General features: G+C 36.1%; 1 protein-coding gene across 1 annotated transcript in view; it reads left to right on the top strand.

Moving 5' to 3' along the window:
- The window catches only part of LOC117406085 (propionyl-CoA carboxylase alpha chain, mitochondrial-like), a 165,846-nt gene that overhangs the window by 98,341 nt on the left and 40,812 nt on the right, over positions 1–26,693 (top strand). Inside the window, exons 20-21 of the mRNA XM_034009842.3 lie at positions 11,375–11,473; positions 18,661–18,714. Coding sequence (XP_033865733.1) covers positions 11,375–11,473; positions 18,661–18,714 — 153 coding nt within the window. The remainder of the gene's footprint in view (positions 1–11,374; positions 11,474–18,660; positions 18,715–26,693) is intronic.

Genomic DNA, 26,693 nt, shown 5'->3' with positions numbered 1-26,693 from the left:
GTTTTAACATGTGGATGTATCAATGATAAAAAAAAATAAATAAATAAAAATAAAAATAAATGACATTTGCATTTTACAAACCATTTGATCTGATAGGACATGGCCCTTATTTTATGCTACCCCATGGATGCTTTATTTTTATTCACCAAAAAAAAAAAAAAATAATAATAATAATTCTAGTTTAATCCTTGTTGGTTCTCTGAAATATATAGTATTTCCTTCCTGTATTCACTTTTCCACAGATAGTTTGCCCACCTTGATTTCACCAACACCTTTTAGATGATACATAAAAAAGCATCTGCCCTGTTGCCATGGATACATTCCCCAATTGCAAACTATAGAACATAGAAATTCTGTTATGCTCCATAGAATTCTACAGAGATTTCCTCAACCTCCATAGAACTCTATGCGATTCCAGAATTATCTGTAGTTCTGTAGAGGTTTTGCCAATCTCAATAGAAGAGGTGTAGGTCTACACTGAAGGAAGAATTTTATAAAGATTTCACAAAAAACATCAATCTCTCTTTCCTACTTTCACCTGAAGAGGAGACCTTGAGGTCTCGAAAGCTTGTGATTAATTATTATTCAGTTAGTCCAATAAAAGGTATCACATCTCCTTCTCTTTGTCTAGCAAATATCTATAGAATTATATATAATTCCTTAGACCATTTTCATAAGGGAATGCTTTAACTTCTCCCAGCTCTCTTGCTCAGGCATGCTGGTTATCTGATTTAGTAAGTAAGAATGTAGATATTTCTTTCGCCAGAATCCATTCTGGATCCTGTGTGGGCCTGTGAATGTGATTTTCACATTTCTTTTTTCTTTTTGTGTGCTTTTTTTTTCTTTGATCCAGATATTTTATTTATCCATTGTGAATGATTTTTGCAAATCCCATTCCTCAGAGAATTAAAAGAGATCAAACTGCATCAAATACTAAATAACAAGCCAAACATTTGTGTGTTATACAGAGACATTCTTCGGATGATGCAATTTTAAAAGACCTGACATTGAAAATGACTTGGGCTGTAAGGGACAAGTCCTGTTCAAACGGTTCCTAGGGACACAGATGTGTAGGTCTGCACTGAAGGAAGAAGTAAAAAAAATCTTAAACAAATTCAACAGTAACGATTTACAATATTGTAAAACTTTAAGAACCTAAATAACAGACAGATGTTTCTGCTAAGGTCAATCGGCATCAATTTACAATATTAATACAGAAATATTTCTGGTAGGTGTATGTTATATGTGATGTTAACAAGGTGGAGGTGATCATATCTAGTGTTAAACTTATTGTAGATGTTCATGATGAAGTGTGTGGCTGCCAGATTAAGCTAAATTCTGGCATTCTGTTTGTTGTTGCTGTTGTCATAACAAGCTTCGGTCCATCTCTGTTAGGAAGCTCATAAAGGGCTGTGAGTGAAACAGCAGGACAATGCAAACAGAAAGGGGTTTAATCCCTCCTGAGAAGCTGCAGTGCAGTTTCTTTGATCTGGCTTATCTAGCTTTTTTCAATTGCTCAGACATTGTGACCCCTGTCTCACTAACTCTACCTTTATTAGTCCCTTTATGATTTATTTCTTCTGCATGAAACAACTATGACCTTTACCTAAGGACATTCATTTGTAATAAGATACCAGCTCAACTTACCACCCCATCTATTCCTGGGACAAGATTCCAAACCAATTGAACAAGTCTACTTTAGGTCATTCCTATTAAATAAATTGTTCTTCTATGTAGGAATGAATGGGGATAGAAAAGAAACATCATTTACTGGCTCTCGCAATTAACTTTCATCCTTATTTAATACAGAAGATAAATCTGGTAAATCAAAATATGTATTACTTACCACTTTGTATCATTTTAAATTATTAATTATTATTAGTTTTAGAAACCCTGAGCTAAATAAAATTATCTTCAAAAAATAATTGTATTAATGGTGTATAATTGTTAATATTTCGATGCAGCGTCTGTATTCTGTAAGTATAAAAGTGCAGTTGGTCGCAACAGGAATTGCATCATTTGAGGGTGACTGTTTTGATACTCCTTGCTGCTGTGTTTGACACAGCTCAGATCATGTAGGGTGCTGTGTGAAAAGCCTTTTTGACCAGGCAGCTCACATGGATTTAATTAGGGCATCATATGGGCTTGATGATCGTTTGTTGCGATAGAATTCTCATTTCAGTCACCCATAACTAGAAACTCCAGGACTTCAAACAGGTTTCTTGAAAGGTTTTGTAAGGTTCACAGTTTTACTGTTGTTTTGAAGTCCAGCTTCTCTTTGACAAAATGAGATCCTGTATTTATACAACTGGTATTACAACAAAAGCATCTCTCTTTGTGGCTGCTGAGTTTCATCAGAAAATAATGATATACAGTACTGTGCAAAAGTTTTAGGAAGGTGTGAAAGTAAGAATGCTTTCAAAAATAGACATGTTAATAGTTAATATTTATCAATTAAGAAAATGCAAAGTGAGTGAACAGAAGAAAAATCTACATCAAATCAATATTTGGTGTGACCACCCTTTGCCTTCAAAACATCATCAATTCTTCTAGGTACACTTGCACAAAGTCAGGGATTTTGTAGGCATATAGTCAGGTGTATGATTAAACAATTATACCAAACAGGTGCTAATGATCATCAATTCAATATGTAGGTTGAAACACGATCATTAACTGAAACAGAAACAGATGTGTAGGAGGAATAAAACTAGGTGAGGAACAGCCAAACTCAGCTAACAAGGTGAGGTTGCTGAAGACAGTTTACTGTCAAAAGTCATACACCATGGCAAGACTTACCACAAACAAAACCTTGATTTTAAACTTGTGTGAGCCTATTAAAGGTAATTTAACCTTCTCTCTGCCAAGCTAAATTGAATGATATGTCCCCTGCTGTGCTGTTGTAAAAGTGGCAAGGTCATATTGTTGGTGTAGCATTTCAAAACCATACAGTCAGTTTTTATTAATACAAATTTCAAGGGACCAGGAAAAAAATCATATTATCATTTATTTGTATTTTCATTTTTCTTTTTCTTTTATGGTGGTGCATTATCCACTGCTTTTAACACCACTTTTGTATGCAAGGATAGTGCATGTTTTTGCGCTGCCTTATGGAAATGGCGTTGATAGGTGAGCACTATGGCAATTCGAAAGGCATCATAGGATTTGTAGTCCCAAAACAGCACTAAAACAGAACAGGCGCTAATCTGAAGTTAATACATTTCCCAATATCCTTTACACTCAACTGTTCGATCTAGGGTGATTTCGTTTTCTTCAAAAGGTTGTTCCCTAGAAGGTCTCCAAAATTATTTGCGCTAACAGGAAATTAGTTTTGAGTGAATTCGTATTACAAGAAGTAATTTACAATAAGCTACTGCAAAATTTGTCCGGGGCCATGTAGCAAATTCGTAGTATCAGGAAATTCATCTAATCGAGTTAGTTTTAATGAGAATTGACTAACATTGAATGATTGATTTATAAGGTCTGACCATATTAGTGATACAGACCACTTGTTTTCATATGGTGTCTTCAAAACTCTTTGATTAACCTTTTCACTGTTTATAACCTCCAAACATTCCAATGATACAGAACTTTTTTGCATTTCCATTTGATATGTTTTCAAACCCTTCAATCTGATTTGACATACTACTTTCTGTTTTTTTTTGTTTTTTTTTTCTCAAAAACTCAAATGCGTTATGTTTTAAATGTACTGGAAATAGGCATACTGTTAAAAGATTGCAGAAATAAGTTGTTTAAGATATTGCATACAGAACATTAGGCATATGGAACATGTTTAAAATGGTGATTCTTGGAATGCTTTTTGGATGACTTAAAATACCACAATCTGTTTCCAATTCAAGAGTGCATTTAATATAAATATTATTTCATTTAAAAAAAAAGAACTTTTTATTTTATGACTGGTTTCACAGAACTTAATTTGCTCTAATCTTTGCCCAATGTTAACTAATGTTTTTAGGTAATTTAGTTTTAAGATTAGTGCTAATGGGGTCTGTGAAACTAGCACTTTTAAATATTTAAAAGACCAAAGAAAAACTAAATGTGAACACTAAACCCCTAATTGTCCCATTGGCTTGACCATGCCCATAAAACACATTCCACTGTAAGAAAGATCAATGTGTCTGCATTTGTAAGGCTTATGTTTTCTGAAGTATAACTGAAAAACCATACACAGATAAGTTTTTGCAGCTTCCTTACACATGTATTTTAAACTTGTCTCCACTTTGCATGATTTCTCACAAGATGACATATTCCCATAAAGATTGACACAGGATCCTGCAGGACCGAGAAGTGTCAATGTCTTTATTTAGAGTAGGTTATGTTTTATAGGTCATATGATTTATTTTGCATATAATTGAAAATTGGTATTCCGTTTGATTTCTTACCATTTTATTGCAGTTCATAGTTTATTACCAAAGTACCGTGGCAGAAAAAGGCATGTGTGAGTAAGTTGAAGGGGTGGCGTCTTGAGTATGAGATGAACCGTTCTGATTGGTGCTGTGCTAATAGCCATATTAATTATTGCTACACAATACTGTGGTAATGGACACTTTTATTGTACTGTCATCTTTGTGTAAGTATCATTTCTTAGGATGATGTATGTATTACAGTTATACCAATGTACATATTTTCTCATGTCATATTAGAGAAACCATTTTAAACAAATAAATCGGAGTCAACTTTGGAATGGTTCTATTGTATATAAAAAGAAAAAAGTTAATATTTGATTTTACTGTTTACTGCTATAATTTGAATCTAGTGAAAAAACCAAAAACAATAAAACAAAATTTAAGTGTTAGGATTCTTTAAAAAAAAAAAAAATAAATAAATAAAAAAAATAAAAAGTCGTGTGAAAGTGTGCCCCTAGTGGATGGAAAGTAGGACAGCTGTTTCCTTTAAGTAGGGACCAATGTATGCGCAGGCAGAGGCAGACAAATGACACCAGAAGTAGAATAAAGCGCTCTCATGCACATTTATTTGGGGCTCACTCAGTGCACCTCCACTAAATAATACTTTTCACAGAAAAATAATCAAATAAAGTCCTTTGCTGTGAAAGGCCCTAACGATACAATAATTTCCCTACCTATTGAGGATGGCTAATCCCTTTACCTCCAAACAAAAAGGTTAACATTCAGTTCAACAAAAGGAAAAATAAAACAAGGTAACAGTGAACCGAAAATAGAGAAACACTCAGACCTGTTCAATGGTTTTCAGTTTAACAATCACCTCTCCAAACATTCAGTCTTCTCTCCTCAAACGCTGTCTCCAAACAAAGGCGCTGGCTCTCCTTTTATAGCATGTGGCTGAGCTTAATTGATCCTCAATTAAGCAATTTGGCAGAGATGATTTTAACCCCATCCCTGCCAAACAAATTAAAAAGATATGATTTGTATTCACACAGCTACAAAACCCACACCATTTACCTGTGCAGGGCTTCTGCCCTGTCACAGTGGTAACCACATAAGGTTGCAATTGGTAATACAATGAGCTATGTGTATAGTTTTAAATACATGGACAGCATAAAATGAATCATAATGATTTAACTTGTAGTATATCAGGAAATAATAGGGGTGGCTGTTTTTGGGGGATATATTTCGTCTTTGTAACCTATTCATACAAGTAATGCATAGACAATTAGTACGCATTGCTACTGTAAATAGCTGAATCTGTCATTGAGAGATGATGACCCAAAGAAAATAATTTAATAATCAGATTTAATTTAATCTTAATTGCAGGATTGTAAATAATATTTACGGGGTTACTACTGCCTTGGAGAAGTGCTGTACCAAGAGAATATCTCTACTACTTATACTGTCATCCACACAGAATTCACTGTTATAGAGCCTGTACCTGCTGCAAGAAACTTGCTGTTAACTACAGCCAACAGCCTGCTGTTCATTACACACAGGGATTGTAATTTCTTTATGTAAACCTTACATTTATGTTGGGCAGAAATGACAGACTATGAACCCTACAACATTGATTTGCTTGAAAAATGTTGAATACGAATAGTATGTGCTTGCATCTGTAGCGAGAGGAAATTATTTTTGCTCTACAAATGATTACAAGTTGGTACTCAGAATTTGAAATTTTAATTGTATTCATGTGTACTTTTTTCTTCTGATTTAGCTTCTATACAATTCTCCCCCATTATTGTGCAATTCAGCAATTCACAAGTTAACTTTTTTGAGTGTAAATCAGATGAAATGTGAAAAGACGAGGAGTATAGTTATTTTCCTTAAATTTAGAAATAGCTATACAATCCAATCTATTTGAGGTCTTGTTCTTCAAACTGGAGCATCGTTCTACACAAGGCACTTCAGTACTTCAGAAGTACAAGTATAAATACAAGTAGAAATAAGAACTCTTATTTGTTTAATAATTTTACAGATAGAGTGCTTAAAGGTGTGCTGGTCATTTTTTTTCTGTATTCCTGTATGGGTGGAGAGCAGGTCTTTTTTTTTTTTTTTTAAACAATGGATTTTCCACTTCCAGTGGATATTGTGAAAACACAGAACAATTATCCTCATCTGTTATTTCTGAAAAATTCCTATTGCTCATTATGATATAAAAAAATGTACTTTAAGCATTCATAAACTGTTATTGGTGGAAAATGTAATGCATTCCCGCGGCCAGTGCCTAACGAGTATTAGGAAAGGTAAGGCACGGAAAGCTGCCTCTGACACCAGAAACGCTCCCATTAGCCTTTCCCATTAACCTTTTCAATTTGATATGTTCTGCATGGCATTACTCCTTTAGAAATTGCAGGATGTGATGAAGCTCAGGTTGCTATGGAAAAGTTGCTTCATGTTATGGACTAAAACCATTATCACACAGTAAAAAAAATTAAATAAATAAATAAATGAAATGTAAATTCCTAATGAACATTTTCAGTGCCAAACTTTGGTTTGTTAAATGTGAAAATTTGAATACAATCGATTTTAATGACAAATACTGTTACCGGTACTTTACTTTTATGACAGAAAACATAAATACCCAGTGGCGACGCATTGGGGGGGCACGCCTGGTCACATGCCCCCCAGATTTCTGCCAGGCAGTGGCTTAGCCACTGCGTTAGGATCGTTCACACTGAAACATGTTTAAGAAATAAAGAAATTGCAATACTGATATTTTTTCACTTCCCATTATAGTCTACCTGTGTGGTCACACAGGATGCGGCACGGGCGGCGCTGATTTTTCTTTTCGCTCACATAGCAAACTTTTTATTTAACGCGTTGCTATCAACCAATGAGAATACATAAGTAAGCTGCACCCGCTCAACCCCACACACAGATGCAAGTAACGTATAGGCTATGATTACTGTATAGGCCATGTAGCCTAGCTACTGCACACACAGATGGGGTAGAGGACATGTATTTACGTAGAATGCACTCGCCTCATGACATATCTTACTGCCAGATGACCTCTCCAGCGGCCAGCCTACTAATAAGATTATAATTTTTCACGGATTGTGCAGCCAGCTTCATCAAGGGGACGGTAACCAAGTCCATCCAGGTCTTGGAGATGGAGCGGTAAATGTACAACCTATTATTCACTGAATAACTAAAGAAACGAAAACAGTTCTGGACGCTGCTGTGAAAGAAACGGCAAAACTGTTTCAATTCCTGGTTACCTATTAGTTTTCATTGTGATTATTTGTTTAGGCTACAGCGCGTCTGTCGGCTCAACAAAGCTTGATAGGCTAGCGAATGTCAGTGCAGTGTGGATTTGCTGTCAATCAACTCATGTTTTTTGTTGGATCAGCTATTAGTACATTTTTTTTTTTTAAAAAAAGGCGCTGTAGTTATACAATGTAGTTAATGCAACTATGTGCACAAGTCCCTCCCCCCCCAAAACTCCAGAAGATTAGGTACCACAGGCAGTCCTGCGCCAGTCAAACAGTAATTAAATTAGTCAGGATGTGTGAAATTAAATAAAATGGTTTGCTTTGCTGTGAACACTAAATGTTAACAAAAATGAACAACCATAAGTACAAATTTAATTATATATAATTATTTGTATTTATTATCATAATATGAAATTTAAATCTGATGCGCATGTTAAAAGTTCAAGTCCTTTGCTTTGTATTTCCTTTTTTGTTTTTAATCGGAAGTGTTCTAAACTGAATCCTTTTTTTTGTTTGTTTGTTCAACTATTTTGCATAACAGTGTATTTGGTTATTGGATCTTCTGTTTAAAAAAAAAAAAAAAGATATTTTATTTTTTCAAAAATAAAACAGGAGATCTGTGCTAACATTCTGGTATATCCGTGGTTCTTCAGGAAGAGGGTAGCAGTCTTGCAAGATCCGCCTGTCAGTCATGGCGATGACACGGAGAGGTGGGGAAGAGGGTGTGTTGGCTTTCCCTCTCTCTGAGTGGCCAAGAGGCGGGCCTTGGGGGATTGCTCGGCCCACAAGAACTGCGCTTGGTTGTGCATTCGGGTGGCCGTGTTTGCGAATATACAGTGATCCTGGCAGAAGACGCCAGTGTAAACAAGGACCAGGCAAGCCCGGCTGAGGGAGACAGCCTGCCTTAAAATAATTTAAAAAGTTAAAGATATAATTACGTACCCGAGGGGACGTGTGTAGGTATACGGGGAACTCTGGCCACCCCAGTGCATAGAAATAGCTGAGTGTAGGTCGGAGGCCTGTACTGACCGGTTAGCGGCAGTGGGGGCACTGCGTAAGCAGCACTTTTTGGTTTGTAGTTTTATTACTGTGTTTTATTTTCCCTTTTTCGTTCGCCTTTTGTTTTCATTATTATTTTGAGCACCTGCGTATGCGCTACGACCTGCCAACCTTTTTACCATTGCTGGTATTAGGTTGTGCTCTGGAGCAGTACCACAGTGCCACCTTGTGGCAAAAATAAATCACTGTGCCTGAGCGGCGTTACAAATAGTTCTGTCTCCTCTGCGTCAGTGAATTGCCCTTCCACACTCCCCTTAAAAAAAGTTACCATTTCCATCCCCTCCTGAAAAAAAAAAATCCTGGCTATGCCACTGCTGCCAGGGTTTATTATTTAAAAATACAAATATATATTTATGTTTTTCGTAAGTGGGTAGAGAATATGTAAGTGCGCAGTTTATTTCAAACTTTCAAACCTTAATAACATAACCAAAGAGTGTCTGAGACCCTTCACCGTATTTGTTCTCGTGCGAGACTTGTGTATATGTGCTAAAGACAGAGTGAATTTGATGTAGCCCTGTTAAAATAGCAAAAAGACAGCTACGTTTGGAGTTTTTATACAACAAATAAGCTAAACCACCAATGCCAGAGACATCAACTGAAACCGAACCTGACACTTATGTAGTTCAAAATGTTATTAACAGCACGAGAGTGTGACGATACTTCCATTTCAAACACTCAGGTTAGTGCAGGTGCAGCTGTCGATAAGAGACCCTTGCCTGTAAAGTGTTGTTTGCAGCTCTCTTGTTTGTGACAATCTGGCGTAGAACTGTTTGTGATGAAAGATCTGGTTGGAAAGCTAGCTTAATGTTTACATAAAAATGGTTAAAATCAGGCATCAGGTTTGACCACGGTTTCGCTTGGTTCATTTGTTTTTTTTGGGGGGGGGGAGGGCTGTACCCCTCCAGTTTTTTAAGCCACGAGTTGCCACTGTAAATCCAACATTATGCTGACCCAGATGCTGCATCCAAAGGGACAGCATTTGTGTTTCAGTGATGAGACCAGTACCAAATTGAAGGAAAATGTTGATGTAATTGGAGAAATTACGTCCACAAAGCAGGGGGATGATAATAATGTATTGTAAGACAAAAGTAGTTCCCTAACATTCTCTCTATGGCGATGGGCACGATATAAAGAATTCTGGATATAACAGGTATTCTAGCCATTGACATATAATAAAGTTACAACACCTTCGATGATGTCAGTCTGTTATGTTTACGACAAAAACGACACATTTCTCGCAACTGCAACTAATTTCATGTTTGTCCATTAATTAAAATCTTGATACAGGTAAATAGAGAAATTACAATCTAGTAAAGTTAATAGTTCAGTTATGATATTCTCTTGTTCATAAATATGCTTTCCTTTGTGCACATGAAAGATATCCTTGAATGTTAAATAAGTGTCCCATTAGAACCAAATGTAACCAGTTTCATTTTTAGTGGGGAATAGGACGTAGCGGTTGTATATACGTCCCTACTATTTGGACCACCTATGGTCATTACATGCCCAGTGTGCCAGGCGCCGTGCAGCGGAGGGTTAAACTCCTTTGCCTGTTCTTTGTAGCCTCTCAAGTGCAAATTCCAAAATTGCTCTATTATATGCCAACCAGTTTTATATCCTTGGTGCCCACTTCCTTCAGAGTCTTCCCATACTGCTCCTTCTGGCTGTATCAATAATTTATGCTGCACTCGAGGTCCTCATGTTATTGAGTACTTTGGAGCCTCTTTAGTTGCACTTCTTTTCTCAACATGCCCATCCACTCAGTGTTGCTCTCCAGGTCATGAACAGTGAACCTTTCTCTGGCCTTTACCTATTAGGTAGTAACAGACATCACTGCAGGAAGCCCCTTATCTCTGATAATGGTGCATTTGCCAGCAACATGTTTAAAGGGAATCCAGGTGGGATTCCATTTTAAACATGGTTAAGGTGTGATTAGTTTTAAGTGTGAAGTGGATCCGGGTTAACCTGTCCACATTGTCCTCTTTAAGTAATTTTACGATCTGCGAAAAAAAGAAAAAAAAAAGAATGTTTTGAATGCTGAAGAGCAAAACAAATAAACAGAGGAGTCATCTGCCTTGTTATAGGGTAGCGGCATCTACTTGACGTAACCCTGGCACTCTGGTAGAATATACATTATCAGAAGGCCATGCATATAGGCCATGCAAACACATTTGTACAAGTTTTTGTCAATTAACTAATTCAGAAGTGTGCTTCATTATTTTGCCTTAATTAAGATAACAATGCAAATTCCTTCATTAATAGTGACATGGACAATTTCTTCCCTGCTCCTGGGGGACGAGATTATATGCAAGCCCCGTTGAGCAGGTTGCAAAGTGTCACCGGATATTCAAATGGCGTGCTTGTTTAATTGCAGTAAATGTAGCATGTCCAGATAGGTAGAGGAGTTTGGATGGCTGTTTTGCAAGGCGTGCGGCACTGCCTGAAACCCTGAGTACCCAGTGGCAGCTGTTCTGGGGTCCTTCCGTGCTCCCCGGGGGCGGCTGGAAGACCATGTTGTTGGACTCTTGTCTTTTATGGCAGCAGCAGTAAACATGACAGGTTGTTTGGGCGCCATCTGTTTAAAATGGCTGCCTCATGGTACACGAGCGATGAACTTGAGATCTGTTTTCTGTCTGTCTTCTCGGTAACAGTCTTGTCTGCTTGTCGCTGCAGGTGGAGCTTGATGAGAAGAGGTTGGATGTGACCAGTGAATGGAACCTTGCATCTGCTTTGTTACCTGTCACCATCAACGGAACCCAGAGGACCATGCAGGTAAAAGAAAACAAAACACAAACAAACGAACATAAGAAAGCTCCAACTGCCTGACAGGCCAATTGTCTGCTTCACCGAAGTAACTCTTAAAACTCCTCTGTCGTTTTTCACATTACAGTGTTATGAAGTGCATTATCACATAACGTTCCCCCAGAAGAGGTTAGCGCTCAGCAATTTGAAATTAAGATTTAAAGACGTGTCACGCTTTTTTTTCCTTTTTTTTTTTTTACCGCATTTCATTAATCCAACACTTGCATAAAACATACATGCATTCATCCAGTTTTTTTTCTTCTTCTCAAAGCGTCTTTCAAAAGAAAATATTCCTCCTCTTTCATGTGCCCTTTTGATGCCACAAGGGAATTAATGACACTTCATTTGCACAGCACACACAAGAAATGAGTTAAAAACCAAATGAGGCGTTAAAGATTATTAATTGTTACTTATAATAAATTGTCAGATGATTTTACCACGCCAAATATTTGAGTCTTTGTTCTCTAACTTTAAATAATTTTATGCTTAAGCCGTTTGAATGCATAATTTAAGCAGCTCTGTGAAGTTAGGTATAAAGGTTCTAATAAGAAGTAGCTTGTAAAATGTAAAACCTCTTCAAGCCTCATAGCTTCTCTCCGGCAAAAACTGCAATTCTGCCAGTCAGTCACCATCCATAGTTCTAGTCCTATACATTTTTGCTTCTGTCATATGTTCTTTATCCATTTTCATTGTTAATTATTTTCCATATATATAGTTTCATTTGTATGGCTATTCAGTATGGTGTGGGGTTTGTGTTCCTTTAATTTGAATTAAGAAAGACAGTGACAGACATTGAAAAGACTTAGTCAGTAAAATCAGCATTACAAGAGCCAATCAAATCGCATGAAAGTTACCAAAAGGCTTCTACATTCACAACGTTTTAAGTCAGAGTACATGGTCAGAGTTGATGGATGGACAACGACACCTGTGTCTTCTGCCAGTTCTGTTGTCAATTCAATGCTTGTCTTCTTTCTATTCCTTAAGGATATTATCTTCAAGTATTTCTCATCCTTGTTAGACATCTTCCAGTCCTGGGTTTGTCAATTACAGATGATGTTTCTCTGTAGTTGTTGATTATGCTTCAGGTACCACACCTTGAAAATCGCGTGATGCGAGCTATTTCACTCAATGTTTTTCCTTCTTTATGCAAGTCAAGGTATACTATGACACTAGTGAAGGCTTTGAGTAAATTGTTGATGCTCATAATGCACCAGAGTAGAAAAATGCAACAACACATTTTCAGTGTGATCCAGTTATTTCTCACGCCATTCTAATCACTTGTTTCAAAGTTAGCTGCATTGATGGACCAGTAAAGTGACAACATCTTCCAGTGACTTTGCAAGCTTCAGTTTGGCTAAAACTGGGAAGAGAGTTAAGCAGTGAAAAAGCTGTAAAGTTTACAGCAGAAAAAACCTCCCTACCACTATATTTACTTAAACTTTTCATGGTCAAGTCTCTGCACAAAAACTCTTCTAGTTTCCAAAAGGAGACGCTTTGATTCATCAGTCATTAGAATATTGTCTTATTCATTCTTCCAATTTTTGTCCCCCCTGGACAATGCTTAAACACTTTCTCACTAAGCATTTTGGCAACTTGTTGACGTAGCACAATATAATAGATGTGAACTGAGCTTTCATTATGGCAAGTCAGAATAAAAAAGCTGGTACTTGCGTGCATTGATTTTTAAGTTTGATTCAGTTGATGCTGTGACATAGCAGCAGGCATCTACCGTCTGAGAGAAGCCTGCTAGAGCTGGAAACTGATTGGTTGTTGGTACTGAATCATTTTCTAATGTCTGTTTAATTGCACCCATTTTGATTTGCAATTTTTACTGTTGAGTTTTCATTTTATTTCAAATCTTTTTCTTATTTTTCTCAGTTTTACTCATATAGGTGTTGGCATTTTACTGTGCATTCACAACAATTAGTGAAGGGTTGGTGATTTAATATGTATCAATGGATCAAGCCCACTCAATCCATGTTTAGTTGTGCCCAATAGATAATGTACCATTACATTGTGATGATGTTTATAAAGTGAACTGCTGTTTTTACTGTAATAATATTTAAACTTGGTATTATTATAACACTCCAATATAGATATGTTTTAGCCCCAGAAGTTCTCATTAATGCAGGTTTTTACAACAAAATAAATAAAAAAAAGAAAATATCCACATGATTTTCAATACAAGTAAGAATGGACAAGGGATGTTGCTTATTCTAATAAGAGTAAGTACACTGAGTTTTAAAACCTTTGCTAGCACTCCTTTACTAATAATTTAAAATAAAAAAAGGAATATGTAGTAAACAGTTTAATAAGACCCATATTCTTTTTTTTTCTTTTTTTTTTTTATCTTGAGTAGATCCAGTCGCCTTGATAGTTCTTCTTTCAGCATTAGCATTCCCAAAACAGCACAGCAAAATTATATTATGTTATGTTCATTGTATTTTTAGTTTTTTTATATCCATATTATATTTATTTACATTTTTAAAGAGTCGAGATTCTTTAACAGGTCACAGGGTTAACGCCAGTTATCTAAATCATAATTGCGCAATCCTTCTGCATGAACATCACCTCTGTTTTGTTTTTTTCTGCCTTGTAATTTTGGCTCCTCTACAGTTCGTGATCCATTGAAAGCTCTGGCACTCTAGTGATTGTAGCCCTGCTGCATTTTACATTGAATAGGTCATTGGTACCCAACTAAGTGGAACTAATTTGGGACAGCGTAGCAGAAAAACTGGGTGCAGTGTTACACAAAACCGTTGTCATATATTGAGAAATACTTGATTGTAGTTAAGTTGGGGAATATGCCTCATACGCTATAGTGCATATGCAGCTGTCAGATTTTAAACTGGGTTGTATGTGTCTGATTCACAGTTATAGAATTGCATTATACAGTGTTACTGGATATTTAAATGTTGTTGTAAATTCAATATACACATACAGACATGCCTTATTTAAAGGTGTACTGTCCTGTCCTATTTAAGAAGGTTGTTAGTGTATAAGTCTGTGTTATATACTACTTCCATTTGTGGTTTCTGTTAACTGCTTAACTAAATTTGTGGATGTGAACCAACGTTATTGCCTTTTTAGGATTTTTGTAAGTACAGCTTTGGATGAAAAGTATTCAAAACCCACATATATATTGTAGACAGCTGGACGCATGCAATATGCAGGTTTTGAAGTGATCCCTCTACACACCAAAAATATATATATTTGACTGCAAAATAAGTTGATTAGTTATTGTTTTTAAATTGCCATCACAGCAGTACAGCAGTAGGGAGTAGGTAATTCACACCTTAACTTAAAATAGACATCAAGGTTTAGGCAATGAAACTAGATAACAGTGCGTTTCAAATTGTTTGCTCTCAATGCCGTGCTACCCACTCATCATGAGGTAAGGCCAGCAGGGGGTTAGAGCAGTGTGATTCTAGAAGCTCAAGTCAATCATCCTTAACCTCGGAATGATAGGAAGGCCTCGCTGTCAGTGTCAAATCATTTCATCAAGTTTGTTTGCTGTGGAAATAGTTATGATCTGAATTGCCTGTATTATGTGTAGTTATGTAGAGCATGAATCTTGGCTTCGATGACCTGTGCACTGTAACCTACCCCCACCTTTTCATTTGTGTTATTAGGGATGTATGCTTGCTATGTTGTTCTCTTGTCACGTTTTGTCATTTAAGAACATTATCTGCTGATAATGGTCTCTTTTGACACCTAGAGTATCGCCTGAAAAGTAAAACTATTTTGTCTGAGTTAGCCTGTCCTTGTGGGGAAAAAACAACAAAACAAAAAATCACAATGATATTCCACCCATACAGTTCATAATACACAGTCAAAGCTATTTACTTTCAAATGAATTACTTTCAATGCGTTTCAAGTTATTATAATACATATTGTGTACTGATTATTAATATGCAGAAGCAACACAACAAGCTAATGTAAGAGTATATGTATATCTTTAAAATGTGTGTTTTTTTTTTTTTTTTTGCATTTAGAGCCAAAACTACTGCTGAATAATGTTATGTCAACATATTGAATTATGTACCGTGTTGTAGTTTTCCATATACTAAATAAAATATCTAAATTATGTTCATATGTATAATTCTAAGTGATGCAAAGCTTTTGGCCAAAGCTGTAGACTAACAAGGAGCTGCATTAGTCAATAAGCAAGTGTGATATTGCAGCCCATTGTATTCTGTTTCAATCCCACTTTAGCGCACTCTCTCCATCGCTCTTAAAGCAAAACTAAACAAGTGGAGTGTCTGGATTGGAGGCTGCAGTTGTCTCTCCTGTGTTTCTTATGCTGGCACTCAGGTAGACAATTGGTACGTTTCTAGCATCCAGATTTTCTACCAACCTACAAAATAATTGTAAAGCCTCCAAGATGTCTGTAAAGCAAAATCTTGAAATATAAAGATATTGGCCCAAACTCTCCCCAGACTCTCTTGTTGTTTGTCTGGTGTTTAGTTTGGCCACCATTCAATGAACTAGCTGGAGGAACGCATTAAAGGGAAATGGATAGGTTCATGCAATCCATCGAATGTATACTGTTATTTGGATTTGATTAACTCATCAATGATTTGGTAATTGAATGAAATGCTCTCTCAGCATTTCCCTCCAGCTTTAAAAGTTAATTGAATTGGGCCTTTGTCTTATCTGTATACTGTACAAATAGATACACATTGTACTTGTCTTGATCTGTCTCTCAATGGATGGATACAGCAGTAGTTCATTTATATATATATATATATATATATATATATATATATATATATATATCTATATATCTATATATCTATATATATATATATAATTTGATCTGTTCCCCCTGCGGAGCCTCTTCTTCACCTCCCAGTTCTTTAGCACATCTGTTGTAAGAGGCAGTCATTGCATTGTAGGTAACCTGAGGCATTTTATTTCTGCAGTTCTCTTTTCGTAAATATTTTAGTCTAGATGTTTCCCTTATGTTTTGGATCTTATTTTATTTCTTTTGTTTTTTTAGCCACTATGGTACAGATTGTATATCGTGAAATCTGGTCTGCTTGTGAGAAACTGAGAGCTGAGAAGGATGCAGGCAATCAGAAGCACACAGGACAGTTTGATCACAATAGGATCAGCTGCTCCTTTCCCATTCTAATTACACAACAGTTGATTGTTCGCTCATCTTACTAGCATTTGGAAGGAAGCACACCGGCTAAGATCTTGCGGCTGTCTGCTAGGAGGTAATCACAGGGAGATTTCTTGGTTCATTTGTTTTGGCATTGAAAGCGGACAGCCTCTTTAGAAAGCAACGTCTCGTTCTTCAAATCTCCCCAAAACAGATTTAAGTTTGCAGAAGGTTCAGAGAGACGTGCGCATCCATACTTCCTCCACTAAAATGAAACTGTCAGAATTTATATTAATTGATTTCCCTTATTTTCCAAGCCCCATTAATCATTATTGCTGTAATGTGTCAGGCTTTGGCAAATCCTCCTTTCTTTCTTCTGTGACCAGCTCAGATTATTGTGACAGCTCATGACCTGCTTTCCTAATAACAGTTGTGATCTAGCAAGGGCTGTAGTTGGAAAGACACTGTCAGTGGTTATTTTTTCAGTGCCGTCTTCTGAGACCTTAAACATTTCAAAACAAATGAAACTTAGTATCAACATTTACCCTGCCTCAGCAATTAAACCTTGTGTTCTCTTTTCCTTTTTTCTTTGAACTGCTGTTTTGAGAACTTGCTTTTAATAGAAGTCGTTAGCCAAGAAAACTCTGTAGTTCTGCTTACACAAAACAAGTATTGTATTAGAAAGCTCTAAGAAGAAAATAATGGTCATTAAGCATACTAGGTAATGTGTCCACATATAAAATATGATACAAAATATTTCCATATTGTGTTACCTGTATATAAACACCATTCAATGCCTTTGGTCTTTAGCATTTCTAATATCTTCTGTTAGTACTTTTGGTGGCCCAGTTTGCTAAAAAGGCTACAGACATTTTGTAGCTGTTCTGTAAGTACATCTGCTTTTGAAAATAAAGTTATCTGCTTAATATTTTTTTCAGGTTGTCCAGTTAAAAAAAAAAAAAATTGTACACACATACATTTATAGTTCGATATCGATAATAATTTACATATCACAATATCGTGAGATTAAAAAAATAATAATTCACGTACGCTCGCAGAGACATACTTTTTATTGCTAATACTGCTAAAAATACAAACGCAGTATAATCAGTTTATTTTATATTAAGACACAACAAACCCTGTACATACCAATCATTGTTAGTCTTGTAGGCAAACACCACACACTAAAGTATTATTTAACCATTTTATTCCATTGATTGGTGTTTAAGTACTGCTATTTGCATGCTGCATTATTTTGAGATATGCGCATACGTCAGCAGTTCATTGCATTTTGTCCGTGTGATTAGTTACGCTATTATTAATGTATTTTTAATATGTGAACTTTCAGTATTATAAATGAGGTGCACCTTTAAACATCAAAACACATCTTGAAAATAATGCAAAATTCAGCATGACACTGTATTTAATACTTTCAGAGGTGTCATGAGTCAGCATTTATACGCAGAGCAGCTGTAGTTTTAATTACTTCCGGATTGGCTAGAAAATAACAACCCTGAAGTCTGTGCGCTGTGAAGTGTAGAAATATTTCAGTTTTGAGGTGGCTGATGATGGAATAGTAAAACAATATTATAATTTATTATTTTAGCAAACACCCTTACCCAGGGCGACTTATAGTCATAAACAAAAAATGCATTTCAAGAATCACAGTACAAGTATTAATACAATTAAGAGCAAGACTTCAGTTCTAGTAAGTACAAGTATATGACAAAGACCTTGTTTTTCTCCATGGATATTGTGAAGCAAAGCACCACTAAGTTAAAGTAAGTTATTGTTTTTCATATGTAAATATCTGTTAACATATATATATATATATATATATATATATATATATATATATATATATATATATATATATGTATATGTATATGTATATATGTTTGATATTGCAACTCTTATTATATTTCTGTATTTTGGAAGACTTCGATATTATCGATATCGAAATATGTCACGGTATCGATATACAATTTTCATATCATTGCCCACCACTAATAAATATTGATTTAGTTTCTTTGTTTATTTTTTATTTCAGTGTCTTTCCAGAGATGCAAGTGGAGATATGAGTCTACAGTATTTGGGCACAGTGGTAAGTGGAGGGAAAAAAATAATATATATATATATATATATATATATATATATATATATATATATATATATATATATATATATATATATATATATAGATATTACTTTTTTTTTTATTATTGGGAAAAGCCATAGCATATATATACTAGCTGAAGTACCCGGCGTTGCCCAGGGAAATATTTCAATATTTCAGTATTTCATGCATGACAAATTGGGGAACGGTAGCCTTATGGTTTCCTATAAGTTACCAATCTTGGATGTCGCACAATGTGCTCAGAGATACATGGCTACTGTAGTGATCCAGCAATGGGGTTACTAAATAAAGTACCCCGGGGATCAATATTTTGGCTCCAAACATAGCCCTCAACCTTCCCCTGGATGAAAGAGGAGGCCATGCAAAGTTTGGTTGCACTGGCTCCTGTGGGGTCCGAATACATAAAGGAACAGGCAGACACACAAACTTTCTTCTTTATATATATATATATATATATATATATATATATATATATATATATATATATATATATATATATATATATGTGTTTGTGTGTATGCATTACTGGAAATCAGACTTGTACTGCTGTAATAAGAAGTAGTAATTAATGGAAAACAAATCAATCAAAACAAAATATTAATACGATAACATCATGATCTAATTTGTATGCACTACGATAGCCATGGTAGTTCTAGATACATAAGCAATAGGTAGAGTATCTGAGGTTGCACACTACCTGTCCCTTTGATGAGCCCTGCTTGCAAGCCTGTCTGGCTGCCAGACATCCATTCAGCTGGAGTCGCAGTGCAGCGGCAGCAGCACGGCACTACTTAGCACATACTCCATTGACCTTTCCATCAGCACGGTTTTAAGAGCTAGCTGATTGGGAGTACAGCGAGGCTGTCTGTCACGGGGGCATCAGCATGGATGAAATGGTTCATTTGATTTCCTGACACTAGATGGCAAACACAGTTCTGCTTCTGGTTTTTGATAAGAAACAAGGGTTAGCCAAGCCGTCTGACATGATGAAGGCAAGAGGCACAGAGGAATTCAGCTCCAGAAAATAAAGAGAGACATCACTGGCCTTTTTCGTGTTGCTAGTTGAAGGACAACGTATAACACTCATAGCCAGCAACACCGCTGAGAGTTAACCCCTGGACTGAAAGGAGCATTTAAATTAACACCAGGAACAGAGCACCTTTTTAAGCACGCTGCTTAAAGATATAATTGCTGTTATGTTATTATGATAGTGGCATTGCATTGTATTCTGCTGTTTCTTTACTATACAGTTAGCAGTGTTGTCTTTCTCATATGCTGTTTGTGTGAATCCAGAACTCGTTCTGCGGTATAAAAAGTCGTAAAATTAGAATACTTCTAGTTGGAATTAGTTTGGAAAATGATTTTGATAGTTTGTACAATGGTTTGTAACAAGGTCTGCAAGTGCATTGTTAGCAAAACAGTTTACTATTTGCAAGCCTTCCAGAAAAGTAAAACAAAAAAGACATAAATAAGCTAGTACTGTGCTATCGGGGTATTGAATTGTGTTTGGTCCTGAGACCTGTCTTATTTTCCACACAGTAGATGCACACCTTCATATGTGCATGTCGCAGTGAGTGCTGCAGTGGTGATGTCAGGCCAGGAAATTAAACCAAAAACACAGGATGGTACGGGGCTATACGGCGAGACTGTGCTTGTATTTTATTTAAATAACAAAATAAAGATTTAAACAAAAATACACAAAGAAAAGGGCACTCTGGCAAAAGTAAAACAAACACTAACAAATAATTATTTATATATAAAAATGAGTACCTTTTGTTTGCTGGCTTGGTAGCATTCGCTCTTACTGTCCTTCACTTTCCTCACAACTCTTCAGAACTTTTATACTGTGGCTGGAGCCTTATTTACCCATTTAAACAATGACCTTTATTAAGGCTCCAGCCACATTCCCATGGGCTTTATTGGGATGGGGATTTAACCCCCGTCCCCGCCAGCTACACTTTACGAGACCGGCTTTTCGCCTGTCTCAAACAGTAAACAATAATGTCGGACGGCTTTTGTCCATCCACACACACATACAATATAATAACAACAACAACAACAACAACAACACAAATAAATACATATATACATAAATAAATAATATCCACAAGGGGAGGGCTCCCCGTCACAGTGCGTCACACCTGTATTGTTACATTATCCAATTGAGCTTTGTTTTGTTAGAGCATTATTTTACAAATTATTGACAGCATCAGAATATGAAGACATTGTACATATGCTGTACTTGGATTTTTGCAGTTATCTAGAAAAACTCTTCTTCAGTTGCGATATTGTGAACACATATGTTCTATAGCACAGGTTTATTGAGTCAGAATCGGGGGAAACGGGTATCGGTATTTCTTTTATATACATTATTGTATAGATACCCTGTATCGTGCAACAAATGTTGATTCTGTTTTAACACGGGGTCCATAACCCAGTCATCTGAACTCATTGATGGATTGAGGTGTTGAAACTGATCTGTTTAGAAAATGTACCCATAACTTTTAAACACTTAGTAGTAAAATAAATACTAAAAGAAACATACATTTCATGACAAGCCACATGGTGTTAATACTTATGGGCATCAATGTACGTAGTCTACATTTGTCAGATGATGTGGTGAAACTTGGTAAGGGCATTCCTTAATTAACAAAAGTTATCGAAAGTATCAGAATCTGGGATATGTGGAGGCACATGTCCGTCCATAACTGTCGCACGTTTCTACTGGGGATGTGGATTTGTACTGTGTCATAATGTGGATGTAGGTCACAGTGATTTACTTATCTGCTGCATGTTAGTGACCTACTTGTTCTAGTATTTTCTGTAATATATTACACAGGGTATTTCAGAATAAGAAAGAAGTATTTGCACATTTGCAGTTTAGGATGGTCTGAATTGATAAACAGCCAAAAAGCAGTCCATATTAAATGTGTTCATGTAAATAAAACCTCTGCAAGACAGTAAGTGTTTTTTTTCCCTTGTTTATGAATCCACACTTGTGTATGGTGACAGAAAATATATTTTAATCTTGAAACATTATTAACTACTGTAGCTGTTTCTCTTACCCAACAAAGAACTGCTCTTTCACTTTGTTTGCATTTTTACCTTCATTAACATGGCACCCAAGACTTTGAAATAATGGATTAACTAAATATTAATTTGCCTTTGAACACAGTATATTATAAAGTTGTTCTGGAAATTAATTTGACCTTTGATGATCCAATACAATTAAGTTTCTGAATAAAAACACTTAGCCTATAGAAGGGATTAATGACAGCCATTTAAAACAATTTAGAACTCAATCAGTTTAACTCAGGAGGGTAAATGTAATATGATAATTTATCTGCTTAAACTGTATTCGCTTAGCAGGAAAAAATGCAAATATGTGACCCTTACCTTGCGACTAAATGGTTGCTGTGTTGATGGATATATCCACGCCATTAAAGAACTTTGGGTAACTTTGGAATTTCGGTGATTGTTGCCCCTGAGGTTGAGAACTAAACCAGATCTCATACTGGGATCATTCTGGTCTACATATTTCCATAATTTGCCTTTGCAGCTGACATGACAGCAAGACGCAAATAAATGTTTCTAATAATATCAGAGGAAGTTGTAGAGGACAGCGTTTTAATGTAGTAGAAGACCTCCCTGTGGGGTTGTTATTGCCACTATAGAACATCAGTTACACAGTTGCAACAATAGTCTCTTAATTGATTCGTTTAATTAGCAGGAGATGGAGCTTGTGCTGCATCTTGTCATCCAATATCATAGGGGGTCCTGAACAGCCTGTGCTGTCTGCCACTTAACAGTCTTTGCACTTGTCACGCTTGCATTAAAGTGTAATTATATGTAAATGAAAACCACAAAACCCTTCAGAAGTTGGCCAATGTAGCAATACCAGCTTGCTTTTGCACTCCAAAAATTCTTAAAGTTTAAATTTTTTTAAAAAAATTCTCCCAGATTAGCAAATCAATTACCAGTTTCTTTGACGGATAAGTGGCTCAACCTTAAGTCTTGGGGGCAAGCATCTCTATTTAAAGAATCTCTATTTAAAGAGTCTCTATTTAAAGAGCCTGTTTCACAAACAGGCTGTCCGTCTACAGATACCAGTTTTGTGAAGTGGGGTAAAAATCTGTGGAGAATATGGCTTCCTTCTTTGTGAATGGTGCTGATATCACCATGTCCTCATTAAAGTGTGAGGATGTCTTTGTCCTTAGTCTTTGGAATGGGAAATCTGTTGTCACGTTGGTTATTATTATTATTATTATTATTATTATTATTATTATTATTATTATTATTATTATTTGTATTATTATTTGTATTATTATTTGTATTTCTAATTAAACCTCTTAAATAACCAGTGCTCCTAAATATCTACATAGTTTGTGTGTTTGTATACATATATACTTGTTTTATATTTGTTTTGTGTATTTAACAGTTTTATCTACTGTATACTGATATGTTTTTTTTAAATTCAAATTATGGATCCAGGTGGCTTGGTTTTCACCAGCCACATGAGACTGTTCAACTTAAATGTTTAGTATAAGATTTTATAGGTGTGTCTTGTGACTAAAAGCAGAGGCACATCTTATTTGTTCTGCATTGTATTACAATGGCTCATTGACTTGGTTTTCGCCAGCGGTTTTCTTCCTTCCATGATAGATGCATCATCCTCCCATGGTGTTTGTTTAGGCGGTATGATAGTGCTACACATGGATAAACCTGATTACAGCAAAATATCCCCTTTTCTAAACATCCCACCTATTGTTTCAGGACTGCATTCAACTACAGAAATGTATGCAAACATTTGCTAAAATCTGTTTGCCACACATCTCTAGTCTGATAAACGATGTTCGCTGCCAACGAGAATACAACTTTTGCCTAGTTGTGTGTGCTATGTTATTTGAACAAATGATGACATTGGGACTTTTTTTTTTCTTTCAATCCTTAGTATAGCCTATTCTGGTCACAGTTGGGTGAAACGTGGTGTAAGGTATTCATTTTTGGGGGGTTGTCATCGTGGTGGCCCCCTTCAAAAAATACAACAATGAAAGATGTGAATATTCATGATTTAGAATGACTAACAGAGATGATAAAATAATCCTTGTCATCCCACTCTTCAAAGTGGATGCTGGCGATAAGGAGATAACCAATTAGGGTCAACATGATACCTTTAAGACAAACCCGATGGCTCGATCCTCACACCAGGGCACATACATGTCCCTCTTGTTTAAGTGTGATGATGTCACCTAAGGGGATGCATAATATCTGTCTTCTCCAGCTGTGATACGATACCGCAAAAGAAACATCACAGCTGTTTTACCACAAGAAAGAGATGTCATGAGTGCTTCAAACCGGGTGACATAAGAGTTAATATTTAATGAATAAATTAATACCTAATGAACGCGCTCACATTCATTATATTTCCAAATCACTCGTGTTGTTGAAAAGAATGATGGCTTTAGCTCTCTTTTGAAAGTGTAATTTATTCATCCCACCGCTGGGGTGCTGGGAGTTCATGTTTGGCTTTAGGAAATACATCTGTTTTCCTTTAAATGTTTATTAGGTTACACTGCTTTTCTTACTGGAACTTGCATTCATGCCATCTCCCCTGCGTCGGTTTAAGTTCCAGCCAACTCAATTAAAGCAGTTTCAAGTTTGTGATTGCCCTGTCACACCAGGCAGACCATTTGTATGCATTTGATATTTGCTAGAAAGTGCATAAGCAATACGCAGCATTATGCAAGATTAGTGCAGAAAATTATCGTTTGCTAAAACCTGAAGGAAATTGAAAAGACAGGCTTTGTTCATTTTAAAATATCTCCTAAGCCCTGTGATGTGATGACAATATAAACAACGTCACATTCTTGCACTCTTAATATTGACTTTGGCACTGGCTTCTTCCTCAGATAAAAGGCTTTGATGCTAAGCAGTTCCGTTAATTTTGTAGTGAGCTCTTGTCTCTTTTTATGGTAACACATACTGTGCAGGAAGGTCATTTATACTGAAATGCCTACTGTCAGCACAAAAGAGAAAGTTGATGTGGCTAATGGGCTTCCTACAATATATTGATGAGAAAGCCAAGTTATTGTTAAGCATATTTCTCATATTGTACTAAATACCACTCTTTGTTGAACAAGGAAATAAATCTCTTTTTTTTCTGTCAAAGGACTGTAGCACCTCCTTGTGCACTGTCTTATGTAAATAAATGGATTGATAGACACATAGATTGAAAGACTTTATTTAATAAGATTATGCACCCCTAAGCTGTGGAAGATCCCTTAATAAAACAAGATAATATTGTTGCTGCTTAGCTTATAAGCATACATTTAGGGATCGATCGAGAATTGAAAATGCTTACTGTTCTGTTCTTTTAATGAGGTCTTATAATGCAGTATACCTAATGCAGGTATGATTATTATTTTTTAACAGTACATGTTATTTCCCAGCCGATAAGTTAGGTATGCACACGAATGCTTTCATTTATGCAAAACAACTGTAGCTGATTTTGATTATACTAGCTATAATTGCTAAAACAGTTTTTGATACTACCACCTGTAGTTGTGATAAAACAGGTTTTATTATAGCACCCCCGAAAGCAGACCGACACGTTTTTTTAAATACACCTCCCTGTAACATATCTGAATATTTGAACTAGCAATACATGAAATGGTTTAATTGGCAACCATTAACATATTCATATTCGTTCATATAACAAATATTTATAAATGATCTTTGAATTAAGCAGCATCCCTTCTAATGTACGGAAGAATGTTTCTCCCCTTGCTATTGGAAATCTAATATGACACAGGTATCTTCTGCACTGCTGCATATTCAGCTATGAACATACTGGGCATAGGATTGAGAGAGAAACAGCAGTTTTTCCAATAAAATGAATAAATATATGCCAGTATTTTAAATTTAAGTGTTCAGTAATTTCAAAGATGATCATGTTCTCACAATATACATACCATGATGTATGCATTGGCTATAGATGTAGATGTACAGTGATTGTACTTTTTAAGATTTATCATAGAATGGGAAATCTGTTGTCACTTAAAGCATGCCTTTTAAATGAAAACTTATGAGCAGATAACAGCGGTAGTGGCCTCTTGAATTTTTTCTTTTTTTTTTTTTTTTCATCTTACAAGACTGACAGAATCTTAAACCACACACACAGGATATATGTCTGTCAACCTGTACGAAATACAATCATGCAGATTCAAACCAACTGGCAGTGACATGTGCTTTTATTGTAGCCTTACACCCCACCTACCACCTAATGTATGGTATGGAAAGTTAGAACAGTTAACTTGCACTTTACAGATGTAGTGTACATTAAATTTAACGTTCTGATGATTTCTGCCTGATTTAGGGCTATAATTAAAACTTTATTTGCGCCTTCCTAGCTGGCTTTCATATTTTAATGGTGGTATTGTATTCCAGCCCAGTGTGGAGCACTGGGATTTCCTGTTCTGGCCCTCAAACGTGCAGCTTTGCACTAAGACTGCCCAAGCAGTGATGCTTGTGAACTTCCCACAGGGACCTGCTCAATGCTAATAATATCACAGCGAACAGGAGTCAAAGTTTAATTACCCGACTGGCTTCTGACTCTGCTTTGTTTATTTGGACGGGAGATTAGTGATTGCACATCAAACTGGAATTCTCGGTCATCCTACCTGGAGGATATTTTGAGTGCTGCCCATAGAAAGAAAATGGACTGTTCTCCCCCATAGAAAACCTCAGGTGCACAGACTGAGATTGGATTCTTGGCAGGCTCTTCTCTTTGTTATTTTGTTCTTACACCCCTTTAACCATTCAACTTATGTTACTGTGGTTTGTGAATGTACACTGCTCCAAACAATACAGGGATATTCACAGATGTGTATATTAAACACGTCATTTCTAGTATGTGTAGCCAGTGCCAGACCTGTACAGCTGTGTTA

Source organism: Acipenser ruthenus, chromosome 9 (genome assembly GCF_902713425.1).
Source record: "Acipenser ruthenus chromosome 9, fAciRut3.2 maternal haplotype, whole genome shotgun sequence".
Lineage (NCBI taxonomy): Eukaryota > Metazoa > Chordata > Actinopteri > Acipenseriformes > Acipenseridae > Acipenser > Acipenser ruthenus.
Note: the sequence above shows the minus strand (reverse complement) of the source record. Positions and strands in the feature narration are given on the sequence as shown.